The 24,227-nt window shown below is 44.9% G+C and overlaps 1 protein-coding gene and 1 long non-coding RNA gene across 2 annotated transcripts in view; one reads left to right on the top strand and one right to left on the bottom strand.

Moving 5' to 3' along the window:
* RPIA (ribose 5-phosphate isomerase A) overlaps positions 1–24,227 on the bottom strand; it is a 33,684-nt gene that overhangs the window by 8,823 nt on the left and 634 nt on the right. Inside the window, exons 2-8 of the mRNA XM_037898315.2 lie at positions 16,544–16,604; positions 14,312–14,367; positions 8,747–8,806; positions 7,663–7,727; positions 6,847–6,915; positions 5,967–6,108; positions 207–306 (exon numbers count right to left, since the gene is read on the bottom strand). Of these exons, the coding sequence (XP_037754243.1) occupies positions 207–306; positions 5,967–6,108; positions 6,847–6,915; positions 7,663–7,727; positions 8,747–8,806; positions 14,312–14,367; positions 16,544–16,604 (553 nt within the window). The remainder of the gene's footprint in view (positions 1–206; positions 307–5,966; positions 6,109–6,846; positions 6,916–7,662; positions 7,728–8,746; positions 8,807–14,311; positions 14,368–16,543; positions 16,605–24,227) is intronic.
* On the top strand, positions 13,886–21,138 carry LOC122465516. The gene is made up of 3 exons (XR_006290436.1): positions 13,886–13,896; positions 16,885–16,893; positions 20,997–21,138. It is a non-coding gene; the product is annotated as an uncharacterized LOC122465516 (long non-coding RNA).

Here is a 24,227-nt window from a genome sequence, read left to right as displayed (position 1 = left end):
GAACAGATCTTTAAAAAAAGAAACGAACGAACAAATAAAAATAAACATCCAATTTTGATTTCAAAATTGTCAGTGATGGAGAGTCCACCGTGACCCTTGGTAAATTGTTCCAATGGTTCATTACTTTCACTGTTAACCCCTGATGCCTTATTTCCAATGTAGACCAGACCTCAGGAACTCAGGGATTTTTTAATCTGAGAGATTACCTGGTATCATTTTTATAGCTGTGTTCACTTCATTCCACTTGTGGACCTTGTCAAACTTCCAGTCCAATATGAAATTCCCATTGTCTGTCACCACGGGACCCTAGGCAAAAAGATGAGCTGTTAACTATCTTGTAAGGATTTTTTTTTTTTTTAAACTCAGGCACAAAATTGGCTGCCCACACAGCTCTCCACTAGAAATAAATGTCTCAAACAGAACATACGAAATAAAGAAACTTGCTGTTATTCAACTGTGTCACTGCCCCACTCACTGTTTTGCACCAGGTGGGGAGGATGACAACAACAAAACACACACACAGAGCTATCCAGTTTATATCAAAGCATGTGGGTCTGTGGACTATGGAAAGCACCTAGACGCCTTGGTGAATGTGGGACTAAAAATGTATGTACTTGTGAGATGAACCTGCTCCCACTGCAGTCAATGGCAAAATCCCTACTGGCTTCAGCAGTGCAAGAATAAACTGCTACTACACACACGGCATTTAGTCATATTCTACACAGAGGCTGGAAGACACAGCCCTTAATTAACCAATTTAAGCATGATAAGGGGATGCTTTTCATAGAGTAACCCATTTCGGTACCCTAAAAGAGTCTGTCCTTGGCCGTTAGAAGAGCTTCAATGCAAAACACCCCCACTACTTCTAATACTTATACCAAAAGGTGCTAATGGCGACCATGAGAGGAGTCTTGGAGCCACGGATAATCCCTTCACTAAGGCCAACGGACACGCCGACTACTTTCTCCGGCCCAACAGAAAGAGCAAATAAGTCCCTTCATGTAGTGAAAACAGCGAGGGGCTGTGGCACTAGACCTCATGACGTGTCAGTGCTAACCCTTGTGGAGGGGTTGCCCTGTTTGCAAACATGGGTGCTAACATCTTGGTTTGCAGGAGAAGTGTGATCCTGAGAGGAAGAAGATGGACAGATCTTCTTGGGCACAGAGCTCTTTGGAGCAGCTGACTTGGGCATTCCAAAGGACACCACCTGCTGCTGTGTTCAGGGTAACAGGACTTTATTTACAAGAAATGTCCACAAACAAGATGACTTCAAGAATAGACCTGCCTCATCTCACAATTTCTCATCCTAATGGAAACAAGCCTGCAAGGCACCAAATACTGGAGAACAGATCAGGCCGAACAGGAAACAATACATGATATTAAGCACTATATTGCTCTTTTAATCCTCACTCACTACTTCTCACAAAGCACCTGTTAAGTAGGCAAGTATTTTACAGATGAAGAAAGAGAGGACCAAAGAAGATAGGTGATATTCCCAGAGTGGCACAGTTGAGTCAATGGTAGACCCTAGGAGTTTGGCACAGATCAGGGCTTAAATTCAGCTGGAGCCATCCAGAGCAGAGCCAGTAAATATTTTCAAGCCCACAAAAGCCCTGGGGCACCCACTGAGGGGCTGAAGCCTCACGCCCCCGCGGTGGGACTGAAGCTGCCGCCACCGTCCGTCCCCCCACACACACACACAGCCCGACCTGCAGCTGAAGCCCAGAGCCCTGAATGGGGCCGGGGACCCTCCGGGAAGCCCTGGCAGAGATTAACCAAAATGCCGTATGAACAAAGTACTTTGGAAATTCATCTCTTAGCAGTCTTATGAAAATAGTACTAGCATCGCCAGGGTGCTCCTGTCCACTGGATTTCTATAGATACATCACAGCTGAGAAAGTCAAAGAAGCTGCATATTAGAGCGGAAAGCTGTGCAATCCCTTATGCAAAGAATCCTATGGAACTGAATATTCAAAGTCATTATTCTGAGTTTCCCCATAAGGTAAGTGTTAAAAACTAGAGGGGGATTTTTCAAAGTGCTTTGTAGAGAGACATGTGGATTTAGCACCACAAACATCAAAGGAAAGTCACATGGTAGAACTCTCAGCACGCCACTTGGAAACATTTATTTCTCAATATGTAAAGATTTGTCTGTATGGCAACAGGCAGAGCTGACTGTCATATCCACTGTCAGAAAATCTGGTTTCAACAGAACTCAGCTGGTTGTCTGAAAGAGTGAGATAATAGCTACGTCTCAAAGGTTGATTTTTCAAACAAACAGATGAGGATACAAGTCTTGTGACGTTACTTTACTCTTGGAGAAGATCAGCATGAGGAGTTCTGACCAGCAAAGGAGAGCAAAACATTCCAATACAGTCTTAATTTCTTAGCAATAGACTAACCGTGGAGAGTTACTGCATGCCTAATGGTCCTTTCTAGTTTACTGCTTTGGAGAGTGGCTGTGAGGACATCTGCAGTCTATGAAAGGATACAGACAGAGGACATTAAACCTCTTCATCACCATGTTCCCACCAGGGCTGAGAGACCCTGCTTGGCCTGAAGGTGAAGAGAGACACACCAGCCATACCTGACCTTCCTGAACCCTAACCGCTAAGCAATTCCTCATCAGTGCTCTCTGGGATCTTGTCACTCATATACACCATAAGAAGATGGATACAACTCAAAAGTCACAGAACAATACAAAACCGAGAGCCTAATCCATAGCCTACTCAGCCAGTGGAAGGACTCCTATCGCCTTCATCTGAGACTAGATTAGGCCCTTCAGAGCAATACTACACCCATGAGTAACATTCCTCATGGATGCATTAGCCCCATGATCAAAACCTAGGATCTCCCAGGATTGTGGCCAGGATGATGTTATTAACCTATGGCTGTCAGAGAAAGATTTTTTTTACTGTATTTTGGTAACAGCAAGCTTCTTCCTAATACACCTAGAATAAAATTTAACTACCACCACATATAATCTCGGTCCTCCCAGCAGAGAGGTAGAGAAGAAGGAGACTACAAGGGTTAGTGCATTAGTCTGGAACTTGGGAGACCTATGTTCAATGCCCTGCTCCATCACAGACTTCCTGTGTGATCCTGGGCCAGGCCTCTCAGTGCCTCAACTCCCCCATCTGTACAACGGGGATAAAAGTACTTAAAGAAACAGATTTCTGCAAAGGTAAAAATAGGGACTTACATCTTCAAGATTTTTACGTACCTCCCTTTCCAGGTGCCCAATTTAGAATGTAAAAACGTAAGGCTGGAAGGCACCTCCAAAGATCATCAAGACCAGCCTCCTGCATGAAGGCAGGACTATGTAACTCTACACTGTTCCGGACAGGTGTTTGCCCAACCTGTTCTTAAAAACCTCCCATGACGGGAGCTCCACAACATCCCTTAGAAGCCTGTTCCAGCACTTAACAACCCTCATCGTTAGGAAGTTTTCATACCATCGAACCTAACTCTCCCTTGCTGCAGATTAAGCCCGTTACTTCTTGATACCTTCAGTGGGCATGGAGAACAAATGACCACCAAGCTCTTGATCACAGCCTTTCATATATGTGAAGACTTATCAGGGTCCCTCCCTCAGTCTTCTTTTCTCAAGACTAAACATACCTAGTTTCTTTAACCTTTCCTCAGAGGTGAGCTTTTATAAACCTTCTACCATCTGTACTGCTCTCCTCTCGACTCTCTCCAATTTGTCCACATATTTTTTTAAAGTGTGGTGCCCAGGACTGGACACAGTACTCCAGTTGAGGCCTCACCAGTGTTGAGTAGAGCCAGACAGTTACCTCGTATTACATACAACACTCCTGTTAATACACCCCAGAATATTAGCCTTTTTCACAACTGCATCATGCTGATTCATATTCAGTTTGTGATCCATTAGAACCCCCAGATCCTCTTCAACAGGGAGGGATAGCTCAGTGATTGAGCATTGGCCTGCTAAACCCAGGGTTGTGAGTTCAATCCTTGACGGGGTCATTTATGGATCTGGGGCAAAAATTGGGGATTGGTCCTGCTTTGAGCAGGGGGTTGGACTAGATGACCTCCTGAGGTCCCTTCCAACCCTGATATTCTATGATTCTATGAACAGTACTACTGCCTAGCCAATTACACCCCATTTTGTAGTTGTGCTGCCGATTTTTCCTTCCAAAGTGAAGTACTCTGCACTTGGCTTTACTGAATATCATCTTGCTGAATTCAGATCAGTTCTCCACTTTGTCAAGGTCATTTCGAATTCTAATCCTGTCCTCCAAAGTGCTTGCAACTGCTCCTAGCTTGATGTTATCTGCAAATTTTATAACCATATTCTCCACTCCATTAGCCAAGTCATTAATGAAAATATTGAGTAGTACGGGACCCCACTAGATGCGGCCTCCCCATTTGACAGCAAAACATCAATAACTATTTGATTATGGTATTTCAACTAGTTGTGCACCCACCTTACAGAGATTTCATCTAGACCTCATTTCCCTAGTTTGCTTATGAGAATGTCATGTGGGACTGTGTCAAAAGCCTCACTAAAATCAAGATACATCTAGTCTACTGCTTCCTTCCTAACCACTAGGCCAGTAATGCTGTCAAAGAAGGAAATTAGTTTGGTTGGGTATGATTTGTTCTTGACAAATTCATACTGGCTATTCCTTACTACCCTTTTATCCGCTAAGTGCTTACAAACTGATTGATTAATAATTTGTTCCAGTACCTTTCCAGGCATTGAAATAAAGTTGACTGGTCTGTAATTCCCTGGGACCTCACCCGTCCTCCACACGGTCTCGAAGATAATTGCTAACAATTGCAAAATTGTCTCAGAGGGTTCCTTAATTACACTAGGATGAACTTCATCAGGCGCTGCCTATTTGAGTACATCTAACTTATCTAAATATTCTTTAACCTGTTTTCCCCCCTATTTTGGCTTCCCTATTATTCCTTCTCCCTTTTTGTTGATATTAATTGTGTTAAGTATCTGGTCACCATTAATCTTTTTAGTGAATAATGAAACAAAATGGGTATTAAACACCTCAGTCTTCCTGATGTCATCAGTTATTAGCTCTCCTTCCTCACTAAACAGAGGATGGACACTTTCCTTCAGCTTTCTCTTGCTCCTAATGTATTTAAATAACATCTTCTTATTGCCTTTTAGGTCTCTTGCTAGATGTAACTCATTTTGTGCCTTAACCTTTCTGATTTTGTCCCTACATACTTGTGCTACTCTTTTGTACTCCTCTGAGCAATTTGTTCATATTTTCACTTTTTATAGGATTCTTTGTTGATTTTCAGGTCTTTAAAGAGCTCCTAATGAAGCCATCTTGGCCTCTTACTAGTCTTCCTACCTTTCCTTCATAGCAGGATAGTTTGCTGTTGTGTCTTCAATACTGTCTCTGAGAAACTGTAAGCCCTCTAGAGCTCCTTTTCCCTCTGAGATTTCCTTCCCATGGGACCTCGCCTACCTGTTCTCTAAGCTAGTTCAAGTCTGCTTTTTTGAAGTCCAATGATCTTATTCTGCTGCTCTCATTCCTTTCTTTCCTTAGAATCCTGAAATCTATCACTTCATGATCACTTTCATCCAAATTGCCTGGAACCTTCAGATTCACAACCCATTCCTCCCTTAGTCAGAATCAAGTCTGAAATGGCTGTGCCCCTTGGCACTTCCGCCACTTTCTGAAACAAAATGTTGTCTCCAGAAACGTACGGAACATTCATTGTGTTTTTCTGTATTATTTGAAACACCGTAAAGGGGCCTGAGTTTCAGAAGGGAATGCTCAGAGAGTAGATGCACAAAGTCACTAGTCACTTTTGAAAATTTAGGCCAAGAGGTTTTTTGTTCTTTTATATATAGTCAAAAGCACAAACCATATATTTGCACAGACATTATCCGTCACATTTCTGTTTTGCCACACGCCACGTACACCCATCTGGGGGAGCGGCCTTCTTCAGAGACCTTTGATCATACTGACCGCTTTACGAACAGCCATCCTCAGCTCAGCAGCGCCACCAAACTTCCTGGTCAGTGCTCTGATGACTGGGACGTAAGCCATTGGGATGACTTCAATGGGGATTCCCTTCTTCCATTGCTCCCCAAGGTTCTTAGAATTTTTTCTACAGGAAATTGGTTTTAAACAGGATTAATATTAACATTACAGCATCTAAAATATTATAATAAATAATATTATAATTATTATTATTATTATTATTAATACACTCACATATAAAGCCCCAAAGGGCACAATATCCAAGTCCTTTAGGGGGAAATTCAGAGGAGCAGCAGAAAGCCTCGTGCTCCATTCAAATCCCCCTTAAGCCTTTTTTGAAACAGATTCATATGTCTTACAGTCAGATGGGATCATTAGATCATCTAGCTTGACCTCCTGTATAGCACAGGCCACAGGAGTTCATCCAGTTACCACCCAGCCACTTGTGCAGAAAGACTGCAGGTTAATTTTCTATTATCCTACAGATGTAAGCAAAGGGGGAAGTTAGCCCAAGAACAGATGATGATGCCCAGTCAAGTTGGAAAGCTGGCAAGGCAGCTGGGCATACCCACTCCCAAAGGCATGGGTCCAGATAAATTCTGAAGCGAGCACTTTCTGCAATTTGGGAACTCTGGGGTTTTGCAAATTAAAAAACAAAAGTCAAATTCAACTAATGAGGTGTCAGTAGAGCTGGGCTTACTTAGACCTGGTTCTGCTCCCATTGACATCAAGGGCCAAGCGCCCACTGATGGCGTTGGAAGCAAAATAATGCGCTCACTCAGTGAATGAACTCACATATTTAGCTATGGCTGAATTTGGCCCTCTGTTTCCACCTTGTGGGAATGAACTGCAGTACATATTTTACCTGTAGTCAGCAACGACGACGAAGCATTTTGCATAGCCTGCTACTATCTTTTCCTGTGTCAAGCACCCTCTGTGAAGAAAATTAAGAAGTAAACATATTAAACTGGCCTTGTCATGCTCGGTGGGCCCACGGGATGACAGCATCCCTCACATTCTCCCCACTCATTCTGGAGGTTGTTTCACCCCCTCCCCTTCCCATAAACCTAATGTAAGTTAGTGCTTGTGAAAGGTACCAGACTGATAGCCATGGTCACTGGGGAGATGGCAATCAGCCAAGCATACTAACAAACACAGTCTCTGGGGGACTTAGCACAGACACCCATGACACAGAAGACTGCACTCTTTCAACCTCTACAGGTGGTCCAATCAGGCCCAGCGTGAGGCACAGTGGTGGACAGGCCAATATTACTATACCTACTGTGTGGATACCCAGGGTTGTCAGCCTGGCACCCTTCGAAGCACTGAATTCACATGGAATCCCAAAAACACAAATCTGCTCCTGACTGATCTGCGTGAAAGGATTAAGAACTTTAGCAAAGCCACAACCCAAAGCAATCACTGCTTGTATCACTAGATGCCGATGCTGCTCCTACTCCCACCCCCTACTCCATTTTGGATATTGGATTAGAAACTCTTCGGGTCAGGGATTGTCTCTCACTAAGTTTTTAGACAGCACTACACACAGTGGGGCCCTGATTTCAGTTTAGCTATACTACCATAACAGAAACATTTCTAACAACACCAGTAGATTAATCTATTTGTTTAAGCCTGGCTGCAGCACTGCAGCTGTAAGCAGACACAAGAAGGCATTGCTTACCCGCCACCTTTGATAAGACTGAGGTCAGAATCCACTTCGTCAGCTCCATCAATGGCGACATCAAGCTGTGGGAAAAGAAAACATGGCTTGGAAACCTTGGGAAACAAAGGTGCTGGTCATGAACGGCGGCATGAAGCAGGCACCTGCTGTCTGCACAGCTGCACTCAGCCCCACAACTCATGCATCCGCTAAGAGCTGTCCACGTTTTACTGCACAGAAAAGTATCCTAATGCCAGCAGGAGGTCCGATGCTACATGGAGAGTCTAGTCAACACCAGCCTGAACCCAAAATACTGTTGGAAACAATCACCGATTTCTAGAAGGCTTGATGAGTACATCGAAAACTAGCTCTGGACAGACTCAAGGCCAGACGGCTCAATATAAGCGTCTCTTGAAAACAATTACACAGAGATACACAGCCACAGATAAACAGCAAGCAGCCAGCAAGTCCAGCTATAACCTACCACACCATGGCAAGCTGCTGATCTGGTTTAGTCTTGTTAGACAAGTAGGGACAGTGTGTGAATGGGAAACTCCCAGGGAAAATACAGCCACTACAGGAAGTGGTGGCGGGGTGACTCCAGCAGCTAGCACTGTTCACTCCAGATCAGTGCTGAACTGACACGCAGCGTGGGGCAGGGAGGCTGGGCTGCGAACGGTGCCACTGAACCTTCACCCAGGGAGTGGCTGTTAGCACCCTGAGTCCTGGCCAAATTCCAACATGCAATGTCTGGCCCTTCTAGTTTACTTCATTTTGTGTTTGTTCAGGATTAGGGAGTGGATTTAGAGCTCATGAAATCGAGGGGTCAAACAAATCGGCCAGAACAAGCTTCCTACAGCTCAGGTGCTAGATCTCCACTCTAACCTGCACACCCTCTTTTAGTCCATCCCTGGCTCTCTCCTGAACACAGACCCTTAGCCAGGTTGTGGTTCTGCACTGGGAGCAAACTAGGACTAAAACACAGCAGGCTCATTTCCACCTGTGCCCTAGCTCACAATCCAAACCCGGGTCCCGAGAGCCAAAAGGTGAGGGCGTTATCTCAACACACCTGCCAGAAGCGATTTCATTTCTACAGTTCCCTTACCTCCGGGTGCCTGTCCAGGTCACTTAGGCTTAGACCATTCTGGAGGATCAACTGACGTGCCTACACAATGAAAACAACACAAACATTTTGTTGATAATTAAAAGATTCTCTAAAAGCTGCACAAACAGCTCAAACTCCTTTTGTCGGTGTCCCAACTCCAAAGTCTGACCAAAGAGATGGCTTGAGCTCTCCAGTCTCAGCTTCCAAAGGCATCTTGTCCTGCAGCAGGAGCAGGAGAACCAAGTAACAAGAAGAAGTCTCCTTTGCTAGTTAGAGACTGGCATTCTGTAACAAAGGGTATTACCGCTGCTTTGAATTGCAGTGGCGGGGCTGTACGTTAGGGTTCCTGGTTTCTCCTCCTGCAGGGCACAATCAGTTCCCATTGACTTCAGTGGGAGTTACTTAAATCCTACAAGATCGGGGAAACACTAGGCTCCCGGGTTCTACATTTGTCTCTTTCACAAACTAACCCACTGTGTGACCTTGGACGAGTTGCTTTCTCTCTCTGTGCTTCAGTTCGTCCCTCTCTGTGCAATGGGGGTAGTAATATTCACCCCACAGAAGTGCAGAGAGGTTTAACAGTTGGAAAATGCTTTTTGTTGCTGCATGAAAAATCATTTTTTCTTTTAAAAGAGAAATTGGGGGGGGAGAGAACCAAACTTCCCTGACAAAGACTGAGGAAGTCTCCTGATTCTGTCATGCTTTGCAATGATGAGTCTAACCCCCCCAACGAAGAGTGGATTTCTATCCCCTGTGCTGGCTAAACTGTATAGATGTTTAGGATCTGCTGCATCCCTTTAATTCAAGCAGAAGAGGTTCTTGCTTATAGATCCAAAGGTGTCAGTTTCAACCCCCATCCAGGGAGGTGTTATAGCAAGTTGCGTTACCTGAGCCAAATTCATCCCTAATATAACTTCGCTCAAGTCAAAAGCTCCTGGCACACTTTTGAGTATTGTATAAAACAATGGCAACACCAGGGATGTATCAGCCCCCCTACTGCTGACATGTCCTACTATTTAATTTTTGTTCTTTTGTACTGAGGCGAAGACACATCTTTAAAGAGCTCCCTGATTTTACTCTCTGTTTACTAAAATCTCTAATATTACAGTGCGGTTTCCCTTTAAACATTCTAGGCCAGATCCTGGGGAAGTGAAAGAGGCAGTGGAGTTCCACTTCAGTCAGTGGAGCTACACCAGCTGAGGACCCGGATCTCTGCATCTGCCACGCATGCAGGTCTCAGGACACGACAGCATTTGGGAGTTACTCGCGCCGATGGGATGGGGAGGCTGGGCTCACGGAGTCATAAGCAAGTGCAGAGTTCTCATGACCAAGAGATAAACCGGCAGTAACGATATGGCTCCTGCACATACGTCAAGGATTAGAATGAGACGTTCCCTATAGGTACACGAAGAAGGTTCCCTAAGTGTAGCAAGACAAACATGGAACTGCCCAGCACTTGGAATCTCACTGACATGCAGCCTGCTTTGGCTCTACAACTGCTTTAATTAGGCGGAACCCAGAGCTCTTCTCAGTATTAGATGGAAACCTACAGTTTGTTGCCAAGAAACAACCCTGTTGCTAGGTTATTACCCCCCGGGTGGCTACTCAGGTGATCAGTACGTGCACAACTCAAGAGGAAAGGGACACAGATACACAGGGCCGGTTTCCAATCTCATACACACAGGTTTGGCTCCACTGACTTCAAAGGATTTACACCAGTGGTGGGGTGGGGTGGGTTTGAATAAGGCCCACTGACACGGATTCTCCTCTCCCTTACACCTCATGCAGTTACGTGCACCTGGGGGAAGTGGAAGTAAGATGCTGCCACACTGATCTGGTGGTGTTTAGTGCTAACTTTGCATAAGGTGCCAGGCAGCTAGGGAAAATCTGTCCCCATGTCTCAAGGTGTCAGATCCCCGGCCTGAACACGCTCCTCGTTACAAACCTAGTGTCCAGGAACCTGTCGAACATTTTTTATTGTTAATTCTACTGTGTAAATCAAACTCCATTGGGGTGAATGGTCATGATCATTTCATAACAGATCTGAATTTAACTACACACATAGGGCCAAATTCGCTCCTATAACAACTCTCCTGGAGTCAATGGATACACACCAGACATGAATCCCATCCTGCAGGACTTTCTCCTGGCATTTAACCTTATAACTCCCCAAAGCAATCTCTTCATCTTGAAGGTACAGGGTAGGGGAAACAGGAGTCAGCTTCTCCCTCCCTACTTCTCTATGCTAGATAACTCTTGTACTAACTCCTTAGCCATCCATAGCCAGGAAGCAGAAAGGAGAGTTTTGTATTAAAATATGATGGCACAACATTTAAAGTAGTGCCTAGAGTCCCCCAACTGAATTTGGGGCCCCATTACATTAGGCACTGTACATACACACAGAAAGAGACACACTCTGCCCTGAAGAGCTTGTAGTCGAAAGAGACAAAGTGTGGGAGGGGAAACTGAGGCACAATGGGGTGAAGTGACTTGCTCAAGGTCACACAGTAGGTCAGTATCAGAGCTGGGACTAGAACGCACGTCTCCTGGCTCCCAGTCCAGGGCTCTATTGGCTAGACCTCCTTAACATATGCATATTAGCATCCAGGTAACAGTGAAAAAGAAAAGCCTATGATAAAAGACAAGTGAGTTGAACTTAGAATATTGTGCCAAGTGGTAGGACTACATTAGTGTAACTAGTTTTCACCTAAGACTAGGAAAAGAAGTATCTGGTCTCAGTGCAACCCACATGGTAAGGCCAGCTACTGCATGCCTTACTGTCCCCTTCCCATTTCCCCCAGGCAGTCGTGTGACACAGCATGCTTTCTCCCATGAGCAGGGTCTGCATTCGATTTAGCTACAACAGTGCAACATGGTTCACGTCGGTAAGCAGTAAGAAAAGTTCAATCACCAATACTGGAATGAACACCGAGAATTACAGCGTGTCTCTCCTACAATTCAGAAAGATCTTGCTCCTTATCAATGAAAGACCAATTTTCCCAACTGTAAATGTTCCACCTAAAACCACAGCGCAGCCTCTTACAGCCACACTTCACACCGGTGCATTGAAGAAGGTTGAACACATTCATTTTCAACTAATTATCAGCGTGAAGAACTAATATGGTTGAGGTCAAAAGAAATTTACCCATTTTCTAGTTAGATCATATACAGGTGGGACAAGTGTCAGTGTTACCATTTTAGGGAAATTAAAGAGACAATATCAATTAATAAGTAAAGTCACTTCCGTCTGAATTTTTTTTCAAATATACGGTTGCATATAACACCTTAGATCACTCCAAATGAAAGAGTACGGAAGATATTTTTTTTAAAAAGAAAAAAGTAATTACTTTGTGTATTTGGCAGCATTTTGTGTATAGAGTTTATATTTCACTCTTTCAATTAACATTATTATTATTTATTTATATTACAGTAGCACGATTGTGTCCCCACTCTTGCTAGGCGCTGAATGTGACACTTCTCGGGGCACACATCTTGCAGCGATGATGAGTACTGATAAATTCCACGCTTTCAGTAGAGACCTCACATGCTACATTTTATGGATAAATACCATGAACACAGTGTATTACGTATAATGAGTTTATCAGATCTGAGACAGGAGTTTCTCATAACAAACAGTGAACCCTTTGCTAGTTCGCACCAATGGGTCTCTGTGTCACACTGAACACACACATAGCAAGAGAGTGCCCCTGCCCGAAAGAGCTTGCGATACAGACAAGACAGACAGAGGGTGGGAAGGGAAACAGAGGTGCAGTGACTTGCGCAAGGTCTCAGCGCAGGTCAGTGGCAGAACCAGGAATAGAACTTGAGTCTCCTGACTTCCAGTCCAGTGACCTATCCACTGGGCCAAACTGCCTCTGCCAATGGTCTGTTGCCCTTCCTGTCTCACGAACTTGCCTGATGATATCACTCTCGTGTCATGCTCTACAGGGGAAGGGGAAGCACAGCGTGGAAGAGAATGTGCCTGTGTATTCCCATTTCATTATTAAGGAAAGGGAGGCACAGAGCAACTAACATGATTTGCCTAATGTCACACAGAAACTCCGTGGCAGAGTCAGGAACAGAACCTAGTTCTCCTGACACCCAGTCCCCAGTGCTTCCACAAGATCTTTCTTCCTCTCTCCAAAAACAGCTCACAGCTCTACAGCTCAGGGGGTATAAAGCTAGTTCCTGTAAAAGGCTGCACAGCAAGGGACAGATTAAGCTGATTTCTTTTCAGGAGTTCCACGTGCAAGCCAGCTACATGTGCTTCCATATCCTCTTGTGCATGTGATCCCACCAGTGCAGCATGCAGCTCAAATTTTACCGCTTCCAGAGCCTGATACAAAGCCCAGTAAATTCAGAGGGAGTCTTTCCAATGGGTTTTGGATCAAGCCCCTAATTCGACACAATTGATAGCTTTTCTATACAGCTGGAGCAGAGGTGGGCAAACTATGGCCCGCGGGCCACATCCGGCCCACGGGACCCTGCTGCCCGGCCCCTGAGCTCCTGGCCCAGGAGGCTAGCCCCTGGCCCCTCCCCTGCTGTGGTCCCTCCCCTGCAGCCTCAATGGCACAATGCTCTGGGCAGCGGGGCTGTGAGCTCTTGCCGCGCAGCGCAGCTGCAGAGCCCGGCCGGACCCGGTGCTCTGTGCTGCGTGGTGGTGTGGCTGGCTCCAGCCGGGCGGCTCGGCTGTAGCGCTGCCAGCCACCGGTGCTCCAGGCAGCGCGGTAAGAGGGAGGAGGGGGTTGGATAGAGGGCAGGGGAGTTCCATAGGGTTGGTCAGGGGGCGGGGGTGTGGATAGGGGGCAGGACAGTCAGGGGGCGGGGAACGGGGGGTTGAGTGGGGGCAGGAGTCCTGGGGGGGCAGTCAGGAAGGAGGGGGGGTTGGATGGGGCCGCCAGGGGCAGGGGTTCTGGGGGCAGTCAGGGGACAGGGAGAATGGGTGGTTGGATGGGGCTGGATGGGGCAGGGGTCCCGTGGGGGCAGTCAGGAATGACAGGAGGAATTGGATGGGGCGGCAGGAAGCAGTCGGGCGGGAGGTCTGGGGGTGGTCAGGGGATAGGGAGCTGGTGGATGGAGCAGGAGTCCCAGGGGGGCCATCAGGGGGCAAGAAGCAGGGGGGTTGAATAGGGGTCGGGCCATGCCTGGCTGTTTGGGGAGGTACAGCCTCCCCTAACCGGCCCTCCATACAATTTTGGAAACTCGATGTGGCCCTCAGGCCAAAAAGTTTGCTCGCCCCTGAGTTGGAGCCATGGACTGAGCCGTATGGTAACTCACATATCACGCATGTTGTCTGAAACTCAACACCATAAGCTTCTCAAAAATTGCATGGGTTTGTTGTGAATCTCAGCTCAGCGCAATAACTATCCATCACCCCACCTGAAGTCACGGCCATGAATCTGTGCTGAAATCTCGCAACGTTCTCCTTTAACTAACTGGGGTTTTGAGCAGATTTACAGTACCGGCTAATTCAGAAATTGCCCTAGAGTTTCCATAGACTGATAGACTGTAACCCCAAGTGTCTTACCCATAAGAAAGGGCACCGGCGGGGACAATATTTTTTACCTGAAAAGATGTTGGGATGCAGACAATATTCAGATTCTCCTGTTTAACTCTCTCAGCTGTAGGAAGAAGCAGAAGCATTAGTTTGCTCAACAAACAATAGAGCTGGAAGAAAGTGCAACAAGCTTCACTTTAAGAAACTTTAGTTCAAACAGCCTCTTCGAAACATTCCAGTTACTTGGGCTTACCTGTATTTGCAAAGAAGAGTCAGGCACAAACTACAAACAAGTGTCATCCTGTGCTGGATAAACTGTAGCTTCTGGTGACAACCATGTTTAAACAACTTCTCTGGGTCAGCCTATGATGAAAAGGCTAATGACCCATCTCATATCGGAGCAGTAGAGCAAGCAAGAATTGTGCCCAGTCAGTAAAGAATAATTCATCACCTAGGGAATTAAATCCTATATTATACACATTTTACTGCACTCCTTGTAAACAAGAGAGCTTTAGGTGAATAATAGCAGCTGTCTGAAAGATTGTGCTGCCTCAGGGCCTCATATCATGTGTAATAAAAAACATTTAAATATATGGTAGGGGAATGACTAATGGAGCAAAATCCAGCATTTCCATTAAAAGAATTAAATGTTTCCTCCCTCCGTGTAACCTGAAAAGATGAACATCTATTATTAAGATAATAGATGTTATTATGGACGTATTAAGATAATTCCCTAATAAATTTTGTTCATAAAATGCTACGTTTCAAATTTAGGCAAATCCAACAGCCTGACTGAGTGAACATGGGTAAGTGCTACCTAATGGCAACAGGTGATGCAGGCAAACTCCTCACCTGTTCTGATCATTCAGAAAGCCCTGCTTTTGGCATGCCACTGCTCAGACATAAGGCCAAGCTCAGCAGTCTTGAAGGCCAATAGTGCTTTATAAATGTATTCATGGCTCAAAGATTTGGTTAGAATCAGAGCAGCTCTGACATTGAGCCACCATACCAGGAAGCAGAGCTTCCAAGTCCTAAAATACCTCACAAGTATTAAAAACTAACATAAACTCCACCCTGGAATCAACAAGATGCAAACAATGTACACAAGTGCGCATCTCCACAATCTTAACAGTAACTTTTGCTCTCTCCCATCTTCTATTACCAGTCGTGCTGTTAGGTCTCGACCTGCAAACAGCACTTGCTCAGGTGCATAATCCACTGAAGTTATAGTCAATAGATAGCGCCAAGCAGTATTCAGAGTCCTGATGGGCGGAACATCCCAAACTCTCATTTGGAACAGATGGGACCTTATGCTGCTGAGCTAACAAAAAAAAACCCCACAAACAGAGCTTGTCCAGCAGTCCCAGCTCCCCATAGGGGGCTGTTCTGTTTTCTATGGGAGGCCAATAAGAGACAGCTGATTGTCCACTTTTTGTTGCCAAGACGAATTGCATTCTAGAATTAAGCGTGTTGCGAGTCCCTCCCTTCAAAAACAAGGGGCAGACCTGAGCTGACTGACTCAAAAAGATTCTAGGGCGCTTGATGAGCATATCTGACCTAAGGCTGAAAATGAGCCCTGGCCTCCTGCCATTTGTTAACCCATAAAACGCTGCTGGTACCACACACTGCACCTTGGCGAGACGCAGGTATATAATTAGTCTTGTGCCCACTTGCTAAAGGGTCACATTACAATAAGAGTTTGCCTACACACAGCACTTTATGGGACAAACTCTGCCCCGACTTTCACCCAGTACAACCAGTGGAGTTGCAGGACATATGAATTACAGCAGGATTTAATGCCACATCTTCAAAGCACCATTCAAACATTAGCCTTCCCGACATCTGAGAGGTGAGTGAGTAACATTACCCCGATTTTACAAATGAGTCAACTGCTGAAGAATGGGGCAGTCCCTTAACCTAAGCCACACTGTGGGTCAGTGGCAGAGCTGGAATTAGACCTTTAGCTCCAACCTGAGCACAATTCAGGAGACTGGACTGTCTGGCAAGAGCAGAGCAGAGCTCAAGTCTAATAAAAGCTACAGACCAACAAACTCATTAATTCTTGGTGACGGCCTTTACAATGAAACTGAGGCACGAGGACAGGTTTTACTTTCTGCCTCAGATCGAATGTGCTGACCAATCAACACACCCAAGGTTTTTAACTGCAAGTTAGCTGTTTATCCAGCAGGCAGGCAGGCTGGCAGGAATTACATTTCACTTCTCCACACTAGCATTCCAATTAGCTGGGGCTGCTGGAACAGAGGATTTTCCTTCAGATGGAACCAACGTTATTACCATACCTAGTCGATGGACAGCAGGGACAATTGTAGAGCCGCTTCCAATTCCAAGGACTTGGTTATTCTGCAAACCAGAAAAAGAGAGAAGCATGTTTTCATAGCACATTACGGAGGGCTCCAATACCGGGTGAACATATGTCCCATTTTGGCTCAGACAATCCCCTTTATAAACTCTGTCCCAGATGTCCCAACTTTTTTGCCAAAACTGGGCATTTGTCCCATTTGCTCTTGCGACAGGGCTCGGGCGACAAACTCGCAAGAGCAAACGGGACAAATGTCTAGGAAAAACTAGAAGGACAGATCCATTTGGAGCATACAGGAGCCTGACTAATCCTTCAAAGGAGTAGAGAAAGGTCAGCTCCAAAAACATGATAGTCCTTTGGATGAAGGGATATAATAATGTAGATTACAGAGGGGTTAAGGATGCCTGGGAAACACTTCCCACAATACCAGCATTGAAAATCTTCCTGAGGCGTGGGATAAAGGCTCGCTCCTACTGTGTTTCCTTTTAACCCTGGATTTTTGATGCAGCACCTTCCTTTAAACTAGCCTCTCTGTTTACAAACCCTGGTTCTGGTGTAGAGCAGTTCTTTGTCTCCAGCAGATGTGCCTCTTCTCCCCCACCCACACCAGAGAAACCAGCTAACAGTGCACCTTCTCTGCCTGCCTATTACTCTGCACGACAGTTGCAGCCTTCAGAGGTTGCCACAGCAGGGGAGGAAGTTGAAACCATTTGATGTTGTGTTTCAAGGAAACCACACAGTGAAATACTGTTGCTGGGAACAATATCGCTCATAAACAGTACTGCTGCCCAAAGCAAGAAATGCAAGAGCATACACCCTGAAGCAGAGTACCAGGCCACCCCGTCCCTCACACTCAGAAGTCAGATCCTGTCTGCTCTGTAGACACATGGTGCAACTGAGTCCAAGTCCTGCTCCACAATAGCCCCCTGATGCATTTAAAACAGGATTTAATTCTTTCAACATAGAGGAGTTTTAACTGCATAGCCCCAGGTTTTCCAGGATGGTAGCCTGGTTCAGGAGCATGTTTAAGACCATTCAGTGTCATCTACACATTACTGTATTATATATTTAGACACACTGGGAGGTGGGGTGGATAGGCACTAGCATGTTACAATGGCATTCTCTGCACTGTGGATCCACTTCTTATATTTACCTATCACCTGGGTATCTAAGTGTTGATGGGATCTAACTGCATCCCATGCATACTTCTGTGCTGTTCATACAGGAGCAACTTCCTCAGCCAGAGTACAAAGCTTCAGTTCACTTGCGGAACTGTGCTAGCGCCAGAAAAAGAATCACAAAACGTTAGCTCAAGATTTTACTACAATACACGCTAAGAGTTACGAACACCTCGGGAACGGAGGTTGTTCGTAACTCTGAAATGTTCGTAACTCTGAACAAAATGTTATGGTGGTTCTTTCAAAAGCTTACAACTGAACAGTGACTTAATACAGCTTTGAAACTTTACTATGCAGAAGAAAAATGCTGCTTTCCCTTTACTTTTTAGTAGTTTACATTTAACACAGTACTGTATTGTACTTGCTCTTTTTTTTTTTTTTTTTTTTGGGGGGGGGGGGGGGGGGGTCTGCTGCTGCCTGATTGTGTATTTCCAATTTCAAATGAAGTGTGTGGTTGACTGATCAGTTCATAACTCTGGTATTTGTAACTCTGAGGTTCTATTGCATTTAGCCACATTCCCCAAATAAGTTTATCCACAAGGTGTCACTACTTGGTCCTTACATATTACCTAATGAGCAGTTTAATGTTTCTTAGGCCTGGTCTACACTAAAAAGTCAGATCAACTCAGCTATGTTGCTCAGAGGTATGAAAAATCCACACCCATAAGTGCCATAGCTAAGCCAACCTAAGACCTAACCCTCAGTGCAGAATTCTTCCGTCGACCTACCTACCGTCTCTCGGGAGGCAGATTAACAAGAGATGGGAGAACCCCTCCCATCACTGTAACGAGTATCTACACTGAATCACTACAGCAGTGCAGCTGCAACTGTGCTGCTGTAGCGTTTCAAGTGTAGACAAGCCTTAGACAAGTGTAGACTTTGTCAAGTGTAGACAAAATCACTGAATTACATATCAAGCAACCTCCTGTGTCTGATGCTTTGACTGGAGTTGAACAGCTCTGGATGGAGCTAGCTTGCTTTGGCGAGTGGGAGCATTGTTGCAGTGTAAGCTTGATTGAGAAGGAAAAGGGTAAAGCAGATCAATCCCCCAGAGGGGTTAAGGACTTAACTTGCCCCTTAAGTGACACTGACAAAAAGTTTAACTCTTTAAATCTGGCCCAAGTTTGGGAGCTCCCACATTATCCCAGCCTACCCCCACAAACCCACCAGAGATTGTCTGCCATGACTCCTCCTGAAGAGGAATCACATCTCTATGTTCCCAGTGGCGCCAGCGATGCCATAAAAATGGAAGAGACTCAATCTCCTAAGTTCTTCCCTACTCCTGCTGGGGGGTGGGTCGTGTAAGGCCAAGACACAATGAAGCTGCACTGCTCCCAGGGAAGATCAAGGTCAAGAACAGAAGGAGGAGACAGACAGGGAGCTCCAGCCTGCCTACAACAATCTAGGTAAGACAAAACATACATGCTCTTGTCTAGACTAGGGATACGTCTTCACTGCCCCCCCAGAAGGTGTGCTTTTAAAGCAGGATAACTAATGTGCATTAGCTGCACTGCTGTAAAACCCCAGTGGAGCCAAGGCTCTGGTAGTTTTTACTATGATTTAGGCAGATAAGGTAAACAACAAGTAAGGGTAAGGTATAGTGTTAATAGTGAAGACAGAGCTAGCACCTTCCAAGTCCTAGATTAACATGTTAACTGCTTAGTGTAAACAAGGCAGTGTGCCTTTAACATTAAACTGTCGGAGTTGAACATGGTGTTAAGGCACACTGCTCTGTCTACAAGAGGTTGTTACCATGTGCTAACATCTTCCAAATCCTAGGGCTGGTCTACACTAGGAACTTACACCGGTGTACCTATGTCTCTGAGGGGTGTGAGAGAAACACCACTGAGAGACGCAGCTATACCAACCTACCACCTGGTGTTCTTCCATCGACCTACCGATTGCCTCTTGGGGAGGTGGATTATCTACACCGCTCGGAGAACCCCTTGTGTCGGTGTAGGTAGAGTCTACACTGAAGCAGTACAGCGGCACAACTGTAGCGTTTCAAGTGTAGACAAGCCCCTAGTCTAGACAAGGCCTAAGAAAGGAAAAACTGGGAAATCACAAAGGATCCCATTCTCCAACAAAGGCCTGAAACAAGGGGCGGAATGTGCGGAAATAAAGTGTATAAATCCCAAAGAGATTTATTAAAGCTTTTTTTTGTCTCACTTCCCCAACTGTAAAACAGGGATAATACTTTATCTCCCATCCTTTGTCTGTCTTCTCTGTTTGTTTGCAATGTTGTTGTAGCCCTGTTGGTTCTAGGACATGAGAGAGAGACGAGAGAGAGTAACATCTTTTACTGGACCAACTTCTATTGGTGGAAGGGACAACTTTCAAGCTTTACAAAGCTCTTCTTCAGATCTGGAGAAGGTAATCAGAATGTCTCCGCTAAATATAAGATAGAATAGATCATTAAGCATAAGGGTTCACATATGCTGAATTAGACCACTTCAAATGCAATTGGCAGCTGAGGGTTAGCAGACAGTAGGGTGTTTTGGCAGGATCTGGTGCTACTTTGAGTTGCTGTGTCTTGGTCTGTGGGGAACTTGCTTCTGATGATGTGCTTAGTGAAACTGAGGAGTTGTTTGAAGGCCAGAAGAGGGGGTTTGTGAACGATTTCTTTCAGAGTGTGGTCCCCATCAAACACGGTTTGTAAATGTTTGATGAGATCCCCTATGGAATCCAGTGGTAGGTGACAACTAGAGAGCATGGTCAGCAGGGTTTTTTTTCCTGTACTGAAGCAGGTTCTCCCGGGGTATTTGGGTGGCCACTTCAAAGATGCAATGTACTTCTCTGGTGGAGTTTCCTTGTTTAGTGAAGGCAGCCTTAAGTGTGTTTAGATGTATATCCAGGACTTCCTCTTCGGAGCAAATTCTGCAGTATCTGAGTGCTTGACTGTAGATAACAGTTTTTTCTGATGTGTCTGGGATGGTTGATGGAACTGTGCAGATAATGTGGTGATTGTAGGGTTTTTGTATATAGTAAATTGCAGGGTTCCACTTTTTAATCGAATCGTGGTGTCCTTGGAGTTGATCTTGGTGTGGGAGTGTTCTAGAGAGAGTTGGATGGATGGGTGGTGGTTGTTGAAGTTGTGGTGAAAATCTATAAAGAAGTTTAGGTCATCCGTCCAGAGGATGAAAATGATGAGGGGTATGGAACAATTTCCATATAAGGAGAAGATAAAAAGACTGGGACTACTAAGGGGAGACTGATTAATAGAGGTCTATCAAATCGTGAATGGGGTAGAGACAGTGAATGGGGAAGTGTTATTTTACCCTTCACGTAACACAAGAATGAGAGGTCACCCAGTGAAATTAGTAGACAGCAGGTTTAAAACAAACCTAAGGATGTACTTCTTCACACAACACACAACCTGTAGAACTTGTTGCCAGAGGATGTTGTGGAAGTCAAAAGTATAACTGAGTTCAAAGTGAATTAGGTAAGTTCATGGAGGATAGGTTCAACAGTGGCTATTAGCCAAGATGGTCACACATGCAACCCCATGCTCTGCGTGTCCCTAAATCTCTGTCTGCCAGAAGCTGGGACTGGACAACAGGGGATGGATCACTTGATAATTGCCCTGTTCTGTTCATTCCTTCTGAAGCACATGGCACCCACCACTGTCAAAAGCCATGGGCTAGATGTGTTATACCAATAAAATAAAAACCGGGATCTTATTAAAGGGAAAAAGGCAAAATGCCACATTTATTGTGAATACAGAAAGAATCATAGTAAGCAGTTAGTTATAGCTATAACATTCCATTCAATCTCACATTTTTTCCACACATTCATTCATACAAACACACACACACAGGTTCTGTAAGGTTGTTATCATAGTTACCAGCCTTAGAGTTGCTCATGCCAAGCCACTGGCCAGGTGGCCTGGACATGAGGAGGGAGCAGGGCCTTGTCAGATGCTCATCTGATGCTCCTGGAAGTTGGTTTGCAGAATCAGACCCCAAAGTTCTCACTTTTTAGAGTCTATTTTTATAGGAATTTCTTCCTATGCCAGTCTATGGGAATTGCTTCATCATGCTGTTGCTGAATCAATCAGCAGATAGCACATTCCTGACGGCTCCGTGCTGCTAGATGTTATCTTGTTCTTTGGTTCTCCCATTCTTGAGGCTGTTGGGTGGATTCCAGTCTGCCCTCCAGGGGTCCTCTGGTTATTTCCACTTAACGCCTTCTTCAGCCGATGGACACTGAATTCTTAGGCTGGCACCACCCTGATCATTCAGTTATTATCCACACCAAGCATCCATCCACATACATCCTCTATCTCTATTTTCATCACAATTGTTAATACAACAAAAGGGCGGGGAGTCTCTGGGTGCTGTTTCTGTTGTTAAGAGTATTGCTTTGAGTCTCTCTCTCTCTGTGAATTGCTTTGAGAACAGACTCTGTCTTAGAATGTACTAACACAATTAGCAGCTTGCAAGTTTCACGCATAGAGGGAGAGAAACAGTACCAAAAACCAAGAGACCTCTTAATTAGTAATACCCTGGAATTTAAACTATGGGGAATCAAACTCATTTGTGATTTTAATACAGAACTTCTTTAATATGATCCAACAGATGGACCATTAGCCTGACCCAGTATGGCCCTTCTTATGTTCTTAAATGTGAAGTTGTGGAGGGTAAGGATGAAATGGATACATTTAGTGTCATGCATAGAGTGTTTTGGGTGGCTTTCCAAGTGCTGCACTTCATCTTGTAGGTATCAAGGCAGGCAGCAATGCCATCACGGTGAGGGATGTTGGTGTACAGGGAGGCGATATCCATGATGTGAAGTGTGGTGTTCTGGAGAGATTGTTAATGTTGTGGAGTTCTGGAGGAAGTTGGTAGTGTCTTGGAGGAAGATGGCCCTTTATGCTGCAGCTACGCCGCTGTAGAGTAGATACTTCTACATTGGCAGAAAGGATTTTTCCATCAATGTAGTTAATCTACTTCTCTGAGAGGCAATAGCTAGGTTGAATAAAGAATTCTTCTGTCAGCCTGGCCATGTCTGCACCAGGGACTAGGTCAGCCTAACCATGGCACTCAGGACATGACATTTTTCACAGCCCTGAATGAGGCAGGTATGTTGATCTAATTTTTAAGCATAGACCATGTCCCAGTTATGGATCTGGACCCTGTTGTGCGAGTGCTGTACAAACACTAAACAAAAATAAGATCTCTGCCACAAAGAGCTGACAAATCTAAGGCCCTGATCCTGCAAAATACACGTGCTTGATTTTATTAGCATGAGTAGTAATCAAAGCTAAGCATGTGTGTGTCTGTAGGATCAGGGCGTATGATGACTGTAAGTTCTGCAGGGCAAGGACCATCTTTCACTAGGTGTACATTCAGTGCTTAGCACAACTGGGCTCCTGTCTCAGGGGGCCCGGCCTCCAGGCACTACTGTAATATGAATAAATAATAATAGGAATGAGGAAGTATGTTGCTTAGTGTTGGGAGACTAATTAACAGTGACAACTACACTGGCAGCTGCAATGTCCAAAAATACAACTACCCCTTAAAATGTTGAGCTCTCTGCTTCTGATGTGAAAAGATCAGTGAAAGGAAGAACAGAGGGGATTTTCCCCGATAGCCAAAACCATCTAACACCCATTCAATGGCTCCTACCAGTTTATTTACTACTGTTTACAAAAGACTTAAGAAGCAACTACTACAAAATTAAACAAGGCCACAACCTGTCTTACTTTGCGAGCTACGTCAGACCGTGTATTTTAACCAGGATACAAGGGAAGCCAGAAAAGCCTTGAGAGCTTTCCTGGACACAGAACAAATAGTTGTTTTTACATTCTTAACTGTATTCCTTTCCCACTTTAAAAGGACAACAGTTAAGTGTTCTATTTTACCAGAATAAAAAGCATGCTTAGTACACGGAAGTCTCAACTTTATGACAGCATAGACCTTCGCCCCGCAGTTCTGATTAGCTGGAGGATTTTGTTTTCAAACTGATTGAGGCTCAATGTGTTCCAGACAGGCCTGTACCAAAAACTGATCTAGAGATCCTATGTGATTTTCAATGAGTCACTTAACTGCTCTGCCTCGATTTCCCTATCGGTAGAATGTGGATAATACTTTACTAATTCACAGCACTGTTGGTCATTAAAGTCTGTGTGGTGCTCAGATAGTAGCGCAATGACCACCTTAGAAATGCCAATCCAGCTCAGCAAGGGCCATCAGAGTACTGGAAGTTTGTTATCTGGCCCCAACTTGTACGGCAGTTAGTTTAGTTTATTTTATTTTGAAATCTGCCATGAAAATGAAAAATATTAGCATGGCTCACTGAAACAGAGATCAACCAAAATCCTCATTTATAGAGAGCAGTAGGCATATGCTGTGCCCTGCGCAACAGACAACTTGTACCAAGCAAGGAATGGAAAACTGTCCGTCATAAAAGGCACAAAACTGAAAGGGGTTTTTGTTGTATGCAGTGTAGCTGCAGCCACGAGGGTCCCAAAATATTAGATAGGGT

Source organism: Chelonia mydas, chromosome 4 (assembly GCF_015237465.2).
Source record: "Chelonia mydas isolate rCheMyd1 chromosome 4, rCheMyd1.pri.v2, whole genome shotgun sequence".
NCBI lineage: Eukaryota > Metazoa > Chordata > Testudines > Cheloniidae > Chelonia > Chelonia mydas.
The sequence above is the reverse complement of the archived record's forward strand: the minus strand, read 5'-3'. Positions and strand labels throughout refer to the sequence as shown.